At 30.6% G+C, this 16,019-nt stretch overlaps 1 protein-coding gene across 1 annotated transcript in view; it reads right to left on the bottom strand.

Moving 5' to 3' along the window:
- Positions 1-3,753: 3,753 nt before the first annotated feature.
- Positions 3,754-16,019, bottom strand: part of LOC126741269 (nuclear cap-binding protein subunit 1) — a 32,265-nt gene continuing 19,999 nt past the window's right edge. Inside the window, exons 9-13 of the mRNA XM_050447649.1 lie at positions 9,950-10,188; positions 9,673-9,891; positions 9,476-9,616; positions 5,649-5,834; positions 3,754-4,253 (exon numbers count right to left, since the gene is read on the bottom strand). Coding sequence (XP_050303606.1) covers positions 4,140-4,253; positions 5,649-5,834; positions 9,476-9,616; positions 9,673-9,891; positions 9,950-10,188 — 899 coding nt within the window. The 3' untranslated portion in view covers positions 3,754-4,139. The remainder of the gene's footprint in view (positions 4,254-5,648; positions 5,835-9,475; positions 9,617-9,672; positions 9,892-9,949; positions 10,189-16,019) is intronic.

Below are 16,019 nucleotides of genomic sequence, written 5' to 3'. Positions count from 1 at the left end.
CGAGTCAAAACCTGGATGTAGTTTCATTAATCACCTTAAAATAGTTATTTTACGCTTCTTCGGGTATGATTCATTGGTGAAAATACGCTTGATTTATCATAGAGTTCCTTACTCTAATAATAAATCAATATAACCCTAACAGTGAAAATAATTCTAATTCTGGATGAAGCGTCTAAAAGGGATGCAACGAATTGGTACAATTTTATGCTCTTGTATAATATTATTTTAGGACAGGTTGCACAGGCCAAAACCAAAACATTAAACTAACTTTATCATTGATAAATGTTGATGGTTATGATCCAGAAATTACTGCTTCTTTATTTGACTAGACATTTTTAATGAGTTACTTATTTTATTGGGTATTACGTCACTTACAGTAAAAATCAATTTAGAAAATACTCACACGCTCACAAATTGAAAAGAGGAAGAAAAGTAGACTTACTCACCTATTTAAAGGGAATGTGAGCTTAAATCTTTAACGATACCTTTCGTTATATTTAATTTAATTTAAGTTCAAGTTTTAAATTATAATTTAATAATAATTTTAATAATAATTTACTATTTACTCGAGGTATAATAGATTTTTTTATATACCCGGGAGCTGAGGTTTAATCTATTATCTCTGAGCTCGTTTCTTTTTTGCAATATCCTACCTAACTTTTTTATGAATATTGAAATGAAAAACGACGAAAATACCTATACCTAACGACGAGTAGGTATTCCAAGTTTCTGCGGGATCAACATTGCGGGATCTGCGGGAATCAATATTAAAATTCCGTATTAGACAACAAAACTACAAACGTCTTTTAAAACGCCCCAGAAAGCAAAAAAAAACACTCACAAATAATTACGGACTTATCTAGTCGGACATCTGTTATATATTGCATTACTGCACGGATTTAAATCCAAGGGGAATCCCCGAGCGCCGACGCTTTGTCGCCCGGGATTTCCCGCTGGGCTATTAAAAATAAGTCAAACAAAACAAACAGGTTATTTTACTTTCCGATTTATGTGTGTGCGTAAGTGGAAAGCGTTTAACTAGTGACCTGGAAACGATTTCTTCAGTTAAATAAATTACGTATTACATCGAATGTAAACTAATAATCGCTAAAATGAGTGTCAGTGTGGTTTATAAAGAGAATAAAGGCTCAAGTTTAGTTTGGAAACATTTCTTAAAATCTGAAGATGGTTTTACAGTTAAATGTAAGTTATGCCCAAGCATTATTAAAATCTCTGCTCGTTCTACCAAAGGTCTTCACACCCACTTACAAATGAAGCATAATATGAATTTAAAATCCAAGAATAACAGCGAGAGTGATGTTATTGACATTGATAGTGCCAGTACTGCCAGTAGCTCGAAAAGTTCGTTTACTAGTTCTACCCTTATTTCTAAGCGCTCAGGCTCAGATAACATTAGTTCCTCTATGCTACCTAAGAAAATAAAAATCACGAAATATTTTCAATCTCAGAAAAAAGTGTCGATGGAAGAAAGAGTGTCCCGAATAATAGCTGAAGATGGTATACCGTTTGAAAAGTTTATCGCATCGATCAATATGCGCCAACTATTTGAATCAAAGGGCCACAAATTGCCTTCTTCTGCCGGTACAGAGCAAGGTATGGTAATGGCCTACAGAGAATCAATTAAAAAGAAAACTATGGAAGAACTCGAGGCTCTAAAAAAATCCAAACAGCGATTCACAATAATATTTGATGAGTGGTCATCCTTAAGAAATCGGCGCTATTTAAATCTCAATCTACATGCTTATAACGCTGGATCCGTTAGTCTTTGGAACTTAAGACTAGTGAGAATCCTCGGTAGCTTTCCTGCCGAATCATGTGTAAGAGAAATTGAAAAAAAAATGAAGAAGTTCGTCATCCACCTTGAACGAGATATTGTCGCAGCAACGACAGATGGTACTGCAGTCATGAAGAAAGTGGGCAGATTGTTATTAGTACATCATCAACTCTGCTATGCTCATGAACTGCAGCTAGCTGTTTGCGACGTACTTTACAAAAAAACACATCAAGAGGAAGAATATCTACAAAAAAAGAGTGGATCAGATTTAACTTGTAGTAGCAAACCTGGCAACAGTGACAACGAGAATGAAGAACAGTGCTGGAACTACTACTTCTACTTCTACTTCCTAGAACTTCTACTTCCTTTCCGTAGATCAAGAATTTCCAGAGGTAGATTTACTACCAAGTTACAAGTAAAAAAAAACTATTTCTCAACTTAAAATAAACTTAAATAATATATTTGTTTCAGGACGCTGATTCAGAAAGTACGACAAATTGTAAAATATTTTAGTTCAAAATCTCCCATGAGAAATGACTTATTGCAAAATTATATTAAAGGAAAATTTGATTGTAAAACACGTTGGAGCAGCCTTGCAGCAATGATTTCAAGGTTCAACCTCGTCAGAGAGTGTTTATTTAAAGCTCTCATTGATCTTAAAATTACATCATCTTCATATACTGAGGATGAATGTAATACGTTGACAGATATTGAACGTGCATTAGAACCAGTTAAGCTGGCTTTAAGCGTTTTGTGCTGCGAAGATGCAACACTAGTTACTGCTGAAACTACACTGCGATTCATGATCAGCAAATTGGAAAGTCATCATAATTCTGCATTGAGTAAAGAAATGGCTAAAGCTTTACGTTCTAGGATAAAAGAGCGCCGTTCATCACTGACAAGTATGTTACTGTATTTGGAAAATCCAGGCAAATATCTGTAATTTCTGGAACAACAGTCAGCATCTACCAACGGTCAAGAAGATACATTTTTACTTCATAGCAAATCAAGACTACGAACAGAAAAAAGAGTTTGATTGAGAGGCTGCAAATAGAGAAGTCTTTAGAAGGCCAAACCGAAGCCCAGACCACTTATGTAAAGGTTGTTGAACAGGATAATATACCTTTATCTACAACAAGACGTGAACTATCGGTATTTAATTTAGAAGAGGAATTGAATCGTAGTCTTCGTACTGCCTGGGTATCAGAATCAAAGGCTTCTCCTATGACTGTACGAGCACGAGTAACACTTGACCAGTTACTAAAACATGAAATGACCCTGTTTGATTGCGGAGGGAATAGGGGTATATACTTGGAAGCTGTTTACAACTGTGTAAAGTCTATTCCGCCGACAAGTGTCGAAGCTGAGCGTGTGTTTTCAGCTGCAGGCTACATTTGCAATAAACTAAGATCAAACTTAAAAGATGATACCTTGGATATGTTATCTTTTTTTCGAAAATACTTCCAAAATCAATGTGACAAGTGACCTTTAAACTAAGTACTTGAACCACTAACTAATGTATTTTGTATATAAAATAAACACTTTTTTGCATCTACCATAGTTTGTTTATAATTGCATAAGACCTTTTCTTAGCAATTAGCATGTTTAATAGGTTTATTACAAAAAGTTATATATATATTGTTAACAATCCCGCATTCTTGCGGATCCGCGGGATCGATGATTTTTATCCCGCAGGTTTGCGGGATTGAATTCCCTAGTTTTGGTAGTTATATCTACTACCGTGATCAAGGTAAATAGAGTTAAATTAAAAATATGCAAAAAATATACTTAGACATTTTTAGTGTCAGCTCACACCCACATAACCGCAAGTGTCTAAGCTGTGTTAAACAAATTTATGTTATTTATATTAAGGACCTGAAGGTAAGTCCGTAGAATATTATTCCGTGTCCTACATTTTTGGTAATAAAGCTATAATAGGGAGAAGAGAAAAATTGACCTGTTCATTCAAATATTTATTTTTAATACTAGCAATTACACAATTGTGACTCGTTTTAAATAGAACATACGTATAATTTCAATACGAAAATAAATTTCTAATAAAACTGAAGCCCTATATATTTTGCTATAACTTAGGCTTGTATTTGTATATATAGACATATTACGTAAAATAATATGACGTGCTACTTATGAGTACAAAAAAAAAATGAATGGAATTATTCAACCCAACTTTTACAAACACTGTTAAAAGGCTCTAAAACAAAATAGACAAATTCGACGTAAAATTATAAAACGTAAAATTCTCGGTTTGATCTGTAACCACGTATAAAACCTTATATTTGTTAAAATATAAAGACATGACAGAACCGTGGAAAAAATGGAAAATTTAACCTTGGAGCGAAACGAACTGCTGGAATATTTCCAAAATGTGTGTATCCAAGTCCTGTGTGAACAGCAGCGTTTCTAGAGTGGAACTGTACTTTTGAACTTGCTCATGGTGCTGCAAAACAATTAAAAAAATGTTTACTATAAAAAAATCAATTATTGATTATATTTAAATAAACTATACTACATTGATTGATAAGTAGCCTTCCAATTTAATAAAGTATACCTTTTTAAACCAACGTGTAAAGTAAATTTGAAATTTAATTTATAATTTTCACAGAAAATTATTAATTAAAAATTATCTAAATAAAAATTAGCCCTGCTCTAAAAATGCGTATGCCAGTATTCCCGACACAGTTGTAATGATGACTTTTTATTAAAGTATGTTTCCTCTGTATGGATAAAAGAGAACTATCCGTAGGTTTCCTCTCAGATTTCTTTATTGTCCTAATGCTTCCTATGTTATTCTAATGCTTCCTTGTGGTCTCTATTTATTTTATAATAGGTAGGTAATTTTAGGAAATATTTAGTGCTAGTTAAACTTCATAATAGTAGTACATATTAATATAGATTTACTTCTTATAACAATGCTAACTTTTTGAGATGTCAAAAATGTGTATTACTATAGGAGTATTAATATAATGTACAGGTTCAAGAGAAGCTACTTGTAAACTTTTAACTCTGTAAACATGATCAAACTGATTAGAAACAACATCACTGTAAACTCTACAATTAGTTATTGTTAACTTTTGCTAATACTCTAAAAATAAAATAAATAGTTGAATTGAATTATTAATTTGTTGTCATAAAAAATAAATCAGTTTTCAATTAACATGTTATTATTGATTTATTAGTTTATTTGATTTATTAAAAATAATTTGTTGGGTCTTAAATTAGTTTAAATGTAATTGCACCATTTTTGCTGTGAGTCCTGGAATATAGGTATGTATTTAGATCTTTTTATTAAATTAACATTAATATAATTAAGTAATTTTTAATGATATTATTAATTTGTTCAATAAATATCAAATTTGCGGTAATCGCAAATACATAATAAAGTATAATTTTTCTAAACATCGTAATTAAAAAAAAATCTGTCCATTTGGACTTGTGTCATTTAAAAATACACTAATGCGTAATTTAATATTTTTGAATTTCTTTTGTTTTCTGCGGTAGTAAACAAAATTCTCTAAGTTACTCGTTTGCAAAATCCCTTTAACAAAATTTATGCTGAATATAACTTTTAGGTAGGTGATTTTTTATATATCAACTTCTTTTGACAAGTCCTAGAAGCAGTTAAAGTAAATGACTCAACTTTAAAAACACCCTGTATAATATATAATCTTAATTAAAATCGATAATCAGGCATGAACCTAAGAATTATAATTAATGTAATAATTTACTATTCCCTCTAAACTTCTTATATTCAACAGATATGCCTTACTAGTGTAACTTAGCTTCTTTTTTAAATTTAAAATCATTTCACTAAAAAATTAAATGTTTTACTTACTGCTAAAAATACTTGCTGCAATCTTCCAATGGTCCATTTATACCAGTGGGTATTATAGTCCCTTCCATCAGTATCGCAACGCACCAAATGCTCTGAGAGTATCATTATGAATCTTTGGAAAATAATCAAAAACAAATTCTTCTGATCAGCTTGGGCAGCTTCTAATTTTTCTTCCATTTTTTCGACCTAAATTAAAAAAAGAAGACTTCGATAAGAAAGATCTTCGCGGTAAGAAAATGAAGACATTTATTTCATATTTAAAGTTCTCTTTTTATTTAAAAATTCCGTGTCGTAAATATCAATTTCATTTTAAAATCACAAATCCAGTTTCACATAAAACCATAACATGAAATTTTAAAAAACTGTATTAATATATTATTAAAACATTTTTTTAAAACTAGTATTGCATTCAGCTCATTTAAAACTTCCTCTACATAAGTCGCGCTCAAAAGCGCATTTAGACCGAGAAGTTTACCAAACAACATTGCAAAAACATTTAAAAACACATCTTACTTAGAAGTAGTTACTCTGCACAATACGTACAGGTAAGTACAGTAGGTACTCTGTAGTAAGTAATAATAATAAGGATAATCCTGATAAGTACCTTGCTGTCTTATCTAAGGCAATTGACACAGTCTTTCATACTAAATTATTGAGATATACGGTGTTAAAAATTCAAGAAAATACGAGTTGTACAAAATGTTTATTGAGATTTTGATTTTTTGTTTCCTTTGTTTTATTATTTCTACATCCAGTATCATAAGAGTTTTTTCTTTAACACAAGGAAACTTGGCAATAGGATAGGCATACAGTTTTGGTGTAGGAAAATAGAAGTAAAAGTTATGGTGAGTTGTTTTTTTTGCTGTTTTTTTGTGTATACTTGTGATACTTCGATACTGTGTAATAAATATTTAGGGTGGCCTATAAAAACCAGAAAGTTTACGGCTTTCAACGTAAAAATTTAAAAAAATCCTCAGACCTGTATACTTTTATTTTCAGGGGGGTAATTTACGTATTCACACCACATCCATCATTTTAATTACCAATATTTTTTCAAATAATATGTCTGTATCGACTCTAAAATTTATTATTATATAAAATTTATAATAAATAAAACGTGCAAATACGAACCCATAAAGAAAGAAGCGATACAATAAAGAATATTTAAAGAATAAGGAAAATAATTTAATGAAATATTGAAAGCCAACCCCGGTAGCACCATGGGCAAAGCGCTCACGATGCAATCGTGTGGTCTCGGGTTCGAATCCCGGCATGGGCATGGTTGTTTGTATTTGTCTTATAAAAACAAAACATTGTGGTTCGGAACCCACGTTAAACTGTAGGTCCATAAACAACAATATTGGGCGGCCGTCGAAATACGAAGCGAGTCCATTTATTTGAGGAAGAAGAAGAAGAAATGTAGAAAATGTCCGTCTTGAACGGTTTGTACAATGCCCCCCGAGGAAATAGTCTAGGAATGTAAGATCGGGGCTTCTTGCTGGCCATTCGATTTCACCTTTCCTGCCAATCCAACGATTTGGAAAAGTTGTATCTGAGAATCTTCTTACATTAACTCCAAAATGAGGAGAGACGCCATCTTGTTGTTTGTTGTTTCAACAAGATCATGGTTTGATGATCTGATGGAGAATTAGCATTAGCATGCCTTCTTATTTCTGGTACTATCTAATTTTCCAGCAAATCCAGATATCTAGTGGCATTTAAATTATCCGCAATAAAAAATGGACATATTATTTATTACCAAATATACCTACCCAAACCTTTACCTTTTTAAAAAACTGGGTACGTGTTTAACGCATCTGACCAATAACTGCAATTATGTCTATTCATCAGAAAAAACAAAGTTACTCCTACAAAAAATCGACTTTCTTCACATTTTTAAGCGGCGGTTAAAATCACCTGCAAATAATTCCTGTACTAAGGTGATTTTATAAGGATGAAATTTATTGCGTTTAAGGACATTTTGAACCGATATAAAACAAGCGTCTGACTAGTTGCCAACTTGGCGTAATGATAAATTTGGGTCTTCAAGAAAATGTTGTAGTATTTTTCGACTTTTTTCTTCATTGCTTATGGTTTTTGGCCTCGCTGTTCGTTAAGCAACTTCCAGTATGTTCAAATCTCTTAATTGTTCTTATCACTGTAGATTTCGAAATTGGTGTGCGGTCTTGAAATATTGTACATATTGAAAAGGTTGGGTTTATTGGTAAGATCGCTCGATCTCGAATCCTCGAATCATAAGTGTGATTCTTTCTTTCTCAGAAAGGGACATACTCATTAAAATATAATTAAAAGTAATTTCTTAATTAATTCAAGTATTATAAGCCAATAATTATAAGTAATCTGAAACGTACAGATGTCATAAATAAGCAAAAAAATAATGAAATTACATCAATAGGTAATAACATTTTTATTGATAAAGTACTTTTTTAAATTATCCTATCTTTTAAGATAGTGGAGTAAGGTAATGCATATGTTACATGAAGTTGTGTTAAAATTTTGTGTAGAATCGGAAAATGCATGAAAAAATAAACCAAATTTAAAAAAAAGGTAACTTTAGTCTCTACTACTGTTATGAGGAAGTTCACGAATTATTAAGGGGGTTCGGGACTTTTTTAACACACGGTATAATAACCACATAAGAGAAAATTAACATTTTTTATAGAATAGTATCTATTAAAAAATATATGTTTAAAAGTCGTTTTTTGAGTTTCCACCATATTTCACTCTTCATTCAAGTTTCTAGCGACCAAGAAACTAATTTTATAGTGATCGTCAATCATCCGGGGGATTGAGATGGAGAATAAGTCTAAAATATGGTTTAAAAATCGATTTTGTAAGTTTCCACCGCTTTTCAATCTTTACCCAAACGCTTAATCACTTAGTCACCATAGACGCGCTCTTTTTAAATGAAGAACATAATTTTATAGCGATCGCAATCATTCGTGGGACTGAGTATATAATGATAACTATAGAATGATATATAACTCCTTAGCCATTATATAGTGGAAAAAAGAGACAACAATATCGCAAATACGTTTATCGTTTTGTGCATCATCAGGTCTGATCTAAAAAGTTAATAAAACTATATCATATAATACAATTAAATGTTATTAAATAAATCAGGCATATTAAGCATAAAATTATAAGTATAAAATGATCTCAAGGGCAACCTCATGACCTTCTAAGCATATGCATATCCATATGCTTAATCCTTTGATGTAGCGAACTTTACAAAAATATTGAAATAAACCACGACTGTATAATACAATAAACGCTATAATGCTAATCTAAATAGGCGCTATATACTAATATTAGAGATGGGCGGATATTTTGTACGAAAGAAGAAATATATTGATACTGATGGGAGATATTGAATACAAGATACGATTCTAATTTAAAAAAGCATCATTCACTTATACTTGCATCATATTTTTTTTGTGTCATATTTATAGAAGATTGAAGAATTTTTCACCTTTAGGGTCAATCATGGAGAATTAAACATCCAACATTCGAAGAAAATTTTAAAGGACAGAATAAATATGGGTCTGCACACGGTTATAAGTTTCGATGACATACATATTTTTATACTTAATAACTGAAGCTATAGGCATGTATTTATTTAAATATTTCGGATATAATTTATCGATGTGAAACAAAGGAACAAATTTAAAAGAACTTAACAATAATCACACCAGAAAAGCTTTTAAAGCCATATTATCATAAATCCCATTTCCTCAAATTAAAAATAATTTAAGGGCTGCAAAATAGTAATTTTCAAGTTTGGTCAGTGGTAAAATCGAACTTACCATTTCTTCCGAGGGTTTCTCCGCGTCGTCTTGTTTCTTCTTCTCTTCGTCACTTTCGCTATCGCTAGAATCTTCAGCTCTAGCTAGTTTTTCTCTTGCGTCCACCAGCTCTCCACTGAGTTTAGTCACATGCCTGTTCATCTAATTAAATTTAAGAGGTTTATATTAGGTCATCCAGTATACTAACGATCGCATACCTTTTTAATAGTTAAATGTAAAATTTCCCACAAATAATTTTTGGTAAATTCGGAAGTCATCTCCTTGGAAAATATCCAATTTGCTACAGCTGAACATTCGACTATTTGTGTCTTTAACATCTTGTCTACAAGAACTACCATCATTTGTTGATGGTTATGCCAGAGCTCAAACATATTTCGTAATATACATATTTGGGCTTCTTCGGAGTCGGCCAGAATCTAAACAAAAAAAATTATTTTACTATTATTTAATCATTTAAAAACAGTATTTATTTACCTTAAACACGTAATGGAACTTCGAAATTGCAGCAAAGCTATGCGAAAAACTCTTAGACCCTAGATTAAGTAGTGTTTGCACAAACACGTCAATTTTTAATGGATTAAATCGCCCGTCTCCCTCTTCGTCGGATCGTGGATTGGGCAAATCTTTAAGAACAGCCAAAACTTCTTCGGGTGAACACTTCTGTCTGATGGTAACCACCAATTGATGAGCAGCCGAAGTACCAGGTAATACCACTAAAAAGAAGGAAAATGTAAATTCGGTCATCAAATATACCATATGACCATATTGCGTGAAATTCAATGTGAAAAGGTTCGTAGTCCAACTATTAAATGAATAAAAGACTGACTAAAATAAAAGGGCTGCTCGTGATTACCAAACTAAAGAAATTATACTAAGACACACTCATACGATTTTTATTTCTGTATTCCCGAATTGATGATACAACGATTATAAGTCAGAAGTAAAACTGTAAAAGTTAAAAACCACTAACAAAATGATTATACGTTTTACGTTCGTTCAACTATAAATATAGTCTTACATAACTGCACTTAAATTAAATAATACAAGCCTGTAAATAATAAATATTGTGCTCTAAATATAAATACCAGTTTATTGTATTATAAATATTATATGGCTTCCTTATATAATATTTAGTAAAGTGTTAATTTTTAAGTTTCTTAACAATCCGAGCAATTAAACAAAGGCCCTATTTATTATTTGTAAAATAATTAAAAAATAATTGACGGAATAATGCTTCTTGTTAAAATGCATAAATATTAAATGTTTCAGTAAATATTATATAACAAAAGACCATTGTTTGAATCGTTGTGTTAATTATTTTTTTAAATGGTATAGTTTGTTCAAAAAATCCTAACAAAATAATGATAGATTGGTTGTTTCGCTAATCTTCTCTAATTTTATATTACTTAAGCTCCGTTTCAAAAATAATCCCTAGTATAGTTGTCAGTACTGGAGCTAATATTAAACCAAAAATAAAATATTCTTAAGTAAATGTTAGAATAAAGACAAACATTACATGGTAACCTAAGCCCAACAGGAGATTGCCTTAGTTTTTTTTGCACAATTATGAATATTAAAATCATCGTTAAAAAAGTAAGTCAATGTCACGACTCTTGATGAGTTTTTAAATGCTAATTTGGGTCTGATTAGTATTTTTTTATACGTTTCATGATTACCATCTCAGCGGATTTTATGTAATATTATTTTAAGGAAAATATTTCTAGAAATGGTTATTTATTTGAATTAATATTATTGTATATATATTTAAATCTCCAAAAAATAATATTCCTGTCTAGTGTACTGGTAAGTATGTAGGGTTGGAATTTTATATTGTTAATGCAAAGTTAATTCTAAAGAAAGAATAAAGAGACAGAATAAAAACACAAATTGTTATAACAAATTTTTAGTACATTTAGGGATTTTAGAAAATATGTTTATATGCAAAGAAAATATTGTAACTTTAAAAATAGGCTCTCAGAACAGCCGTGGAAAAAGCTCCCTGTGTATTAACACTTGTCTGAAATACATTTTTTTTAAATAATATTTTATTGTATTCATTAGGCCTTCATTTATATTTAGTTTTTCTACTGCATTTCTTTCAAAGTGTAGTAAGAAAGTTGAAAATTAAAGAAGTTTGTGTGCACACTCAACCATTCCCAAACTCCTAGGCAGTATTATCTATAATAAATTTTATGTCTACAATAAATAAGGAATTATTATGCAGTGAATAAACCAAGTTGTTAATTCATGTACTTGTTCTTGTCTGTTGTATGGTTTGGAAAAGAAGGTTTAGATGGATGTCATCTATATTGAATAAAATGGATCTTTTTTGATTCTCTCAATATTATAGAGCATTAATTCATATAAAATGATGCAGAATTACAATAAATAATCTACTAAAAGGCTTTATAAGTTATACCTTCTATTTTTTTTTAAAGACACATATGTGGAAATCAAAAGGGTATGATAGCGCAGTAGTATCCTTGTTCCTATTTTGAATTTTTAAATGTTTAAGGTAGAAGATTTAACTACCAATGAAATGCACCACATGGTTGTTCAGTATTTTCTTTCTTCACTTCGAACCAAATATCTGGAATGCATCCAAAATCTTAAAAATGTCCCTTTTAACCAAGAGAATAATAACCAATACAGTAGACTGAACAAACTAGTGCATTATAGTTAAGTAATGTCATTTATTTTCCATATTGTAAATATAGAAAACGTAATTTAGAGTAATATGTAACTACAAAACAATGCGTATATTATAAAGCGTATAATACCGAAGAATCAAACAATGGTAGAATTATTATGGGTGCATTGAAACCATTTACTTGTACTTTCAAAATCCAATACCGTGAAAAAATGCGAAAATATCTTAGAAAGTGACGACATAGGCTGATAGGTTGATTGTTATCCTCTTTATAATTTCCTAGGGTAATTGATCGTATATTTTTTTTTAATTTCAGTATGGGTATTTAAAATTTTACGATGCAATTAGCCACTACCTGTTAAATGATAACTTTGATTTAAGTTGAATTAAATCCTTTAAAGAAAATATCTGTAATTAGTGTTTGACGTCGTTGTAAAATACTTTCGCTGCCAGATATTAAGCCTAAATTACTTTTTATAGAAAATATATCATACAACTAATAGATCAACTTCATTAAGTTTTAATAATAATTTATACATATCCCTCTTACTTTGTAAAAAATAATAACAATTAATTTTTTAATGCATACAACTTTAATGAATGTTATGACCATTTTTTTCTTTGGATTAATATCAGTAAATTTCAAAATCGGAGTAGTAATTACATAGTTGTCATTCTCATTATTCACTGAAACAGTAGATTGCAAATTTAATATTTGTTTGTTTAAATTAACAATAGAAGATTATGGTCGCACATCGAATCGAGTGAGATAAAACGCAAACAGGCATATAGGTTTCTTAAGAATGGGAGATTTTTCAACTAGATAAGTCGAGTGTTTGTTTGATGTTGAGCGGGCGGTAGTCACTGTTAGGAAACAGAACGGAGGCATGTGAATTATTGTGAGGCAACAGGACATTAGTTACGCTATTGCAGAGGCCAATTGATAAATGAATGCCTAAGTTTAATGATTTTTTTAAGCAAATTCTTTAGGTATAAACATTCCTTAAGTTTGAAATATAAATAATATAAGTAATGAGTATGATGATGATAAATCGGCTTTTTCAAAAATGGTTACGGTTGTTCTTTTGGTTAAATTTAACAAATCATAGGTAATATTTGCAATTTCGAGGGAGAAGATCTATCCAGGATGCAATGAATGTTATTACAATTAGCATTACAATATCAATGTAATTTCCTAGATTTATCGTTTAAAATTGCAAATTCTATTCTATAACTTGAAGTCTAACAAATTCTATTCTACTTTATAACTATCATTTGAAGAAAAAATTAATAGATATTATTTTTTTTCCTGCTGTAGACTGCGACTATTTACATTTACTTTATTTCAATTTACTATCTCAAAGTGTTTGTGACTAAATTTTATTTAATTCTAAAATCGTTTATTAAACTGCAGAAAGAGTAAAATGTACGTAATTAAATGAATCCAGATAAACATATTCACCGAGAATACATAATTAAACTGGTGGCAAACTTTAAGCATACAGGAGCAGTTGCAAACGGAAAACCAATAGCTCCAAATCGATTAATAGTCGGAAACGAACCTACTGAAACTGTTGTTTTGGGCCACGTTAATATGGACCCTACATTATATTATCACCATTATATATACATAATATTATACACCTACAAAATTCATCTTGCACAATAATTGAACAAAGATGATTTTGACACATTTAGAATTTTGCGAGATTATGACCGAACAAATAATAAATAATCCAAATTTAGTATTTGACAAATGTTTTTTCGATGAGTGTTCGTTTAGAACTGTTAACCGTCACAATTGTGGATACTGGTCTGACGAAAATCCACATCTCGTCCATGAACAAGGTTCACACTCCACATCCTGAGAAATTAAAGATCTGTGTTGGAATTTATGGCGATTGTTTAATTAGTCCTTTTGTTATCCAAGGAAATCTTAATGGAGAACTGTATCCACAATTATAGCAATCAATCCTGCATTGACAAAAATGTTAGAAAATAATAATAATTGTATTGCCGAAGTGTTAAGATTTTAACAAGTGTACCTCCTCATTACACTTTTGCTGTTCGAGAATATTTGAATCGGACGTATCCTGGTAGATGGATCGGCCCAAGAGGACCAATAGATCGATCACCTGACTTGACTCCCTTAGATGTTTTTATGGGGTCATTTAAAAACCAAAATTTATAAAACTCACCCAGAGTCAAAGAATAAATTACGCCAGCGCATCATTGATGAATGTAAGGCCATTGCACCAGAAATGCTTCATAATGTCCGGCGTCGTTTTGAACAAAATCTTTACTATTGTAAAGGAGTGGATGCAGGAGGTCAACACTTTGAGCATTTATTGTTATAAGCAATAAATTATAAACAAAATTTATATTTGCATTATTTTGTGGTTGGAGCTATTGAAAACATAAATGATGATCATAAATTGAGGTATCATATGAAGTTTAACCCCATTTTCATTTAAGGGATGTAGCTCACCCCTACATGTCGTGTGCCGAATTTATTTTTAAAATAAAGTACAAAAGACTCCTTTAATAAAAAAATTAACGGTTTTTAACATTTATTCAAGAAGCAATAAACTTGTTTAATAAAGAGAAATCTTTTTTTATTTTTTTTCCCTATTTTCTCAAAAATTGCTGCATACAATTTAAAAACAAAAAGATGAAAAGGGAATTCCTTTAAAATATCCCATTTAACCCCATTTAAGATTTTAGGGTTAGAAAAAGGGGGATAAAATTGCGAAGCTGATGATATGCGCAAAATCTTAATCCATTTTTTTCAACAGTATATAGAATCAGCCTTGTTTCGTTTTGATTTGGCCCACCCTGTATGTGATATACTCGATAGTAGTGAATATTGCTTGTACCTGATTTCATCAAGAATATTTTAAAAACATTTGATACTACCTGTCATGAGTGTGTCCTAAGAAAATTATTTTTTCACTATTAAATTACATGCTGATGCTCATGAAATACCGTTTTTAACAAATTGATAATTTGGTCAGATGATAATATCATGTTACTGAAATAGTCCAAAAACTTCTCGCAAAATGCATGTGACAGACCTTACTGGACAACTAAGGATACAATCATCCTACATAATGCTCCAGAAAACTGGACATAAATGATGGCAAACAAGCAAAGAAGCTTTTGCCAGATCAGATTCGCTAATTTACAGGGTTAATTTATGATTTACAGGGATGAATACCATTATTTTAACACTTGACTAAAACATATTTTTGAGTATAAATTCCCAAATATGGAAATTGGTCTATTAGAATAAAAATTTCAGATGATTTGGCTTTGGACATTTGTGGTGAAGGAAAAAAAACTTTCTTCTTCCAAGTAGTCAAAACAAAGAATAACTCTTAATTCAAAATTTTTTGAGAAAAAGGAAACTTTTAGCTGCTTAAGAACCATTTGCGAATTTCTCGACTAGGCAACTAATTTGATGATACGACTTTAGCACGTTTGTATGTTTTTCTTTCCATTTCTTTAGGCCTCCTGAGAAAGTGGTTGAGTCATAAAAAAAAATTACTTTGTTATTCCAGGCAGCCAAAACAACGAAAAACTGTTAAGATGCCTGTAAGAAAATGAAAACTTCTTTCTTAAGTATACTTTAAGAAGCTGTTGAATAAGAGAATTTTTTTTATATTATCATTCAACTCATATTTTCAGAAAATGGAAAATTCTAGCTTCTTAAGGACACTTGGGTCGTAAAATCAGAGCAAAAATGAATATACTTCTTCCAGTTAGTCAACACGAATCATAACAAAATTTAGTATTTTTTACCGAAAAGGTAAAAACACAGGTATAAACTAAAAAAATTAAAAACTAGTAAAATAAAGATTAAAAAAATTATTAAAAGTAGCTTTGATTTTTTTA

Source organism: Anthonomus grandis, chromosome 10, assembly GCF_022605725.1.
Source record: "Anthonomus grandis grandis chromosome 10, icAntGran1.3, whole genome shotgun sequence".
Classification (NCBI taxonomy): Eukaryota; Metazoa; Arthropoda; class Insecta; order Coleoptera; family Curculionidae; genus Anthonomus; species Anthonomus grandis.
This window is presented reverse-complemented; position numbering and strand designations above follow the sequence as displayed.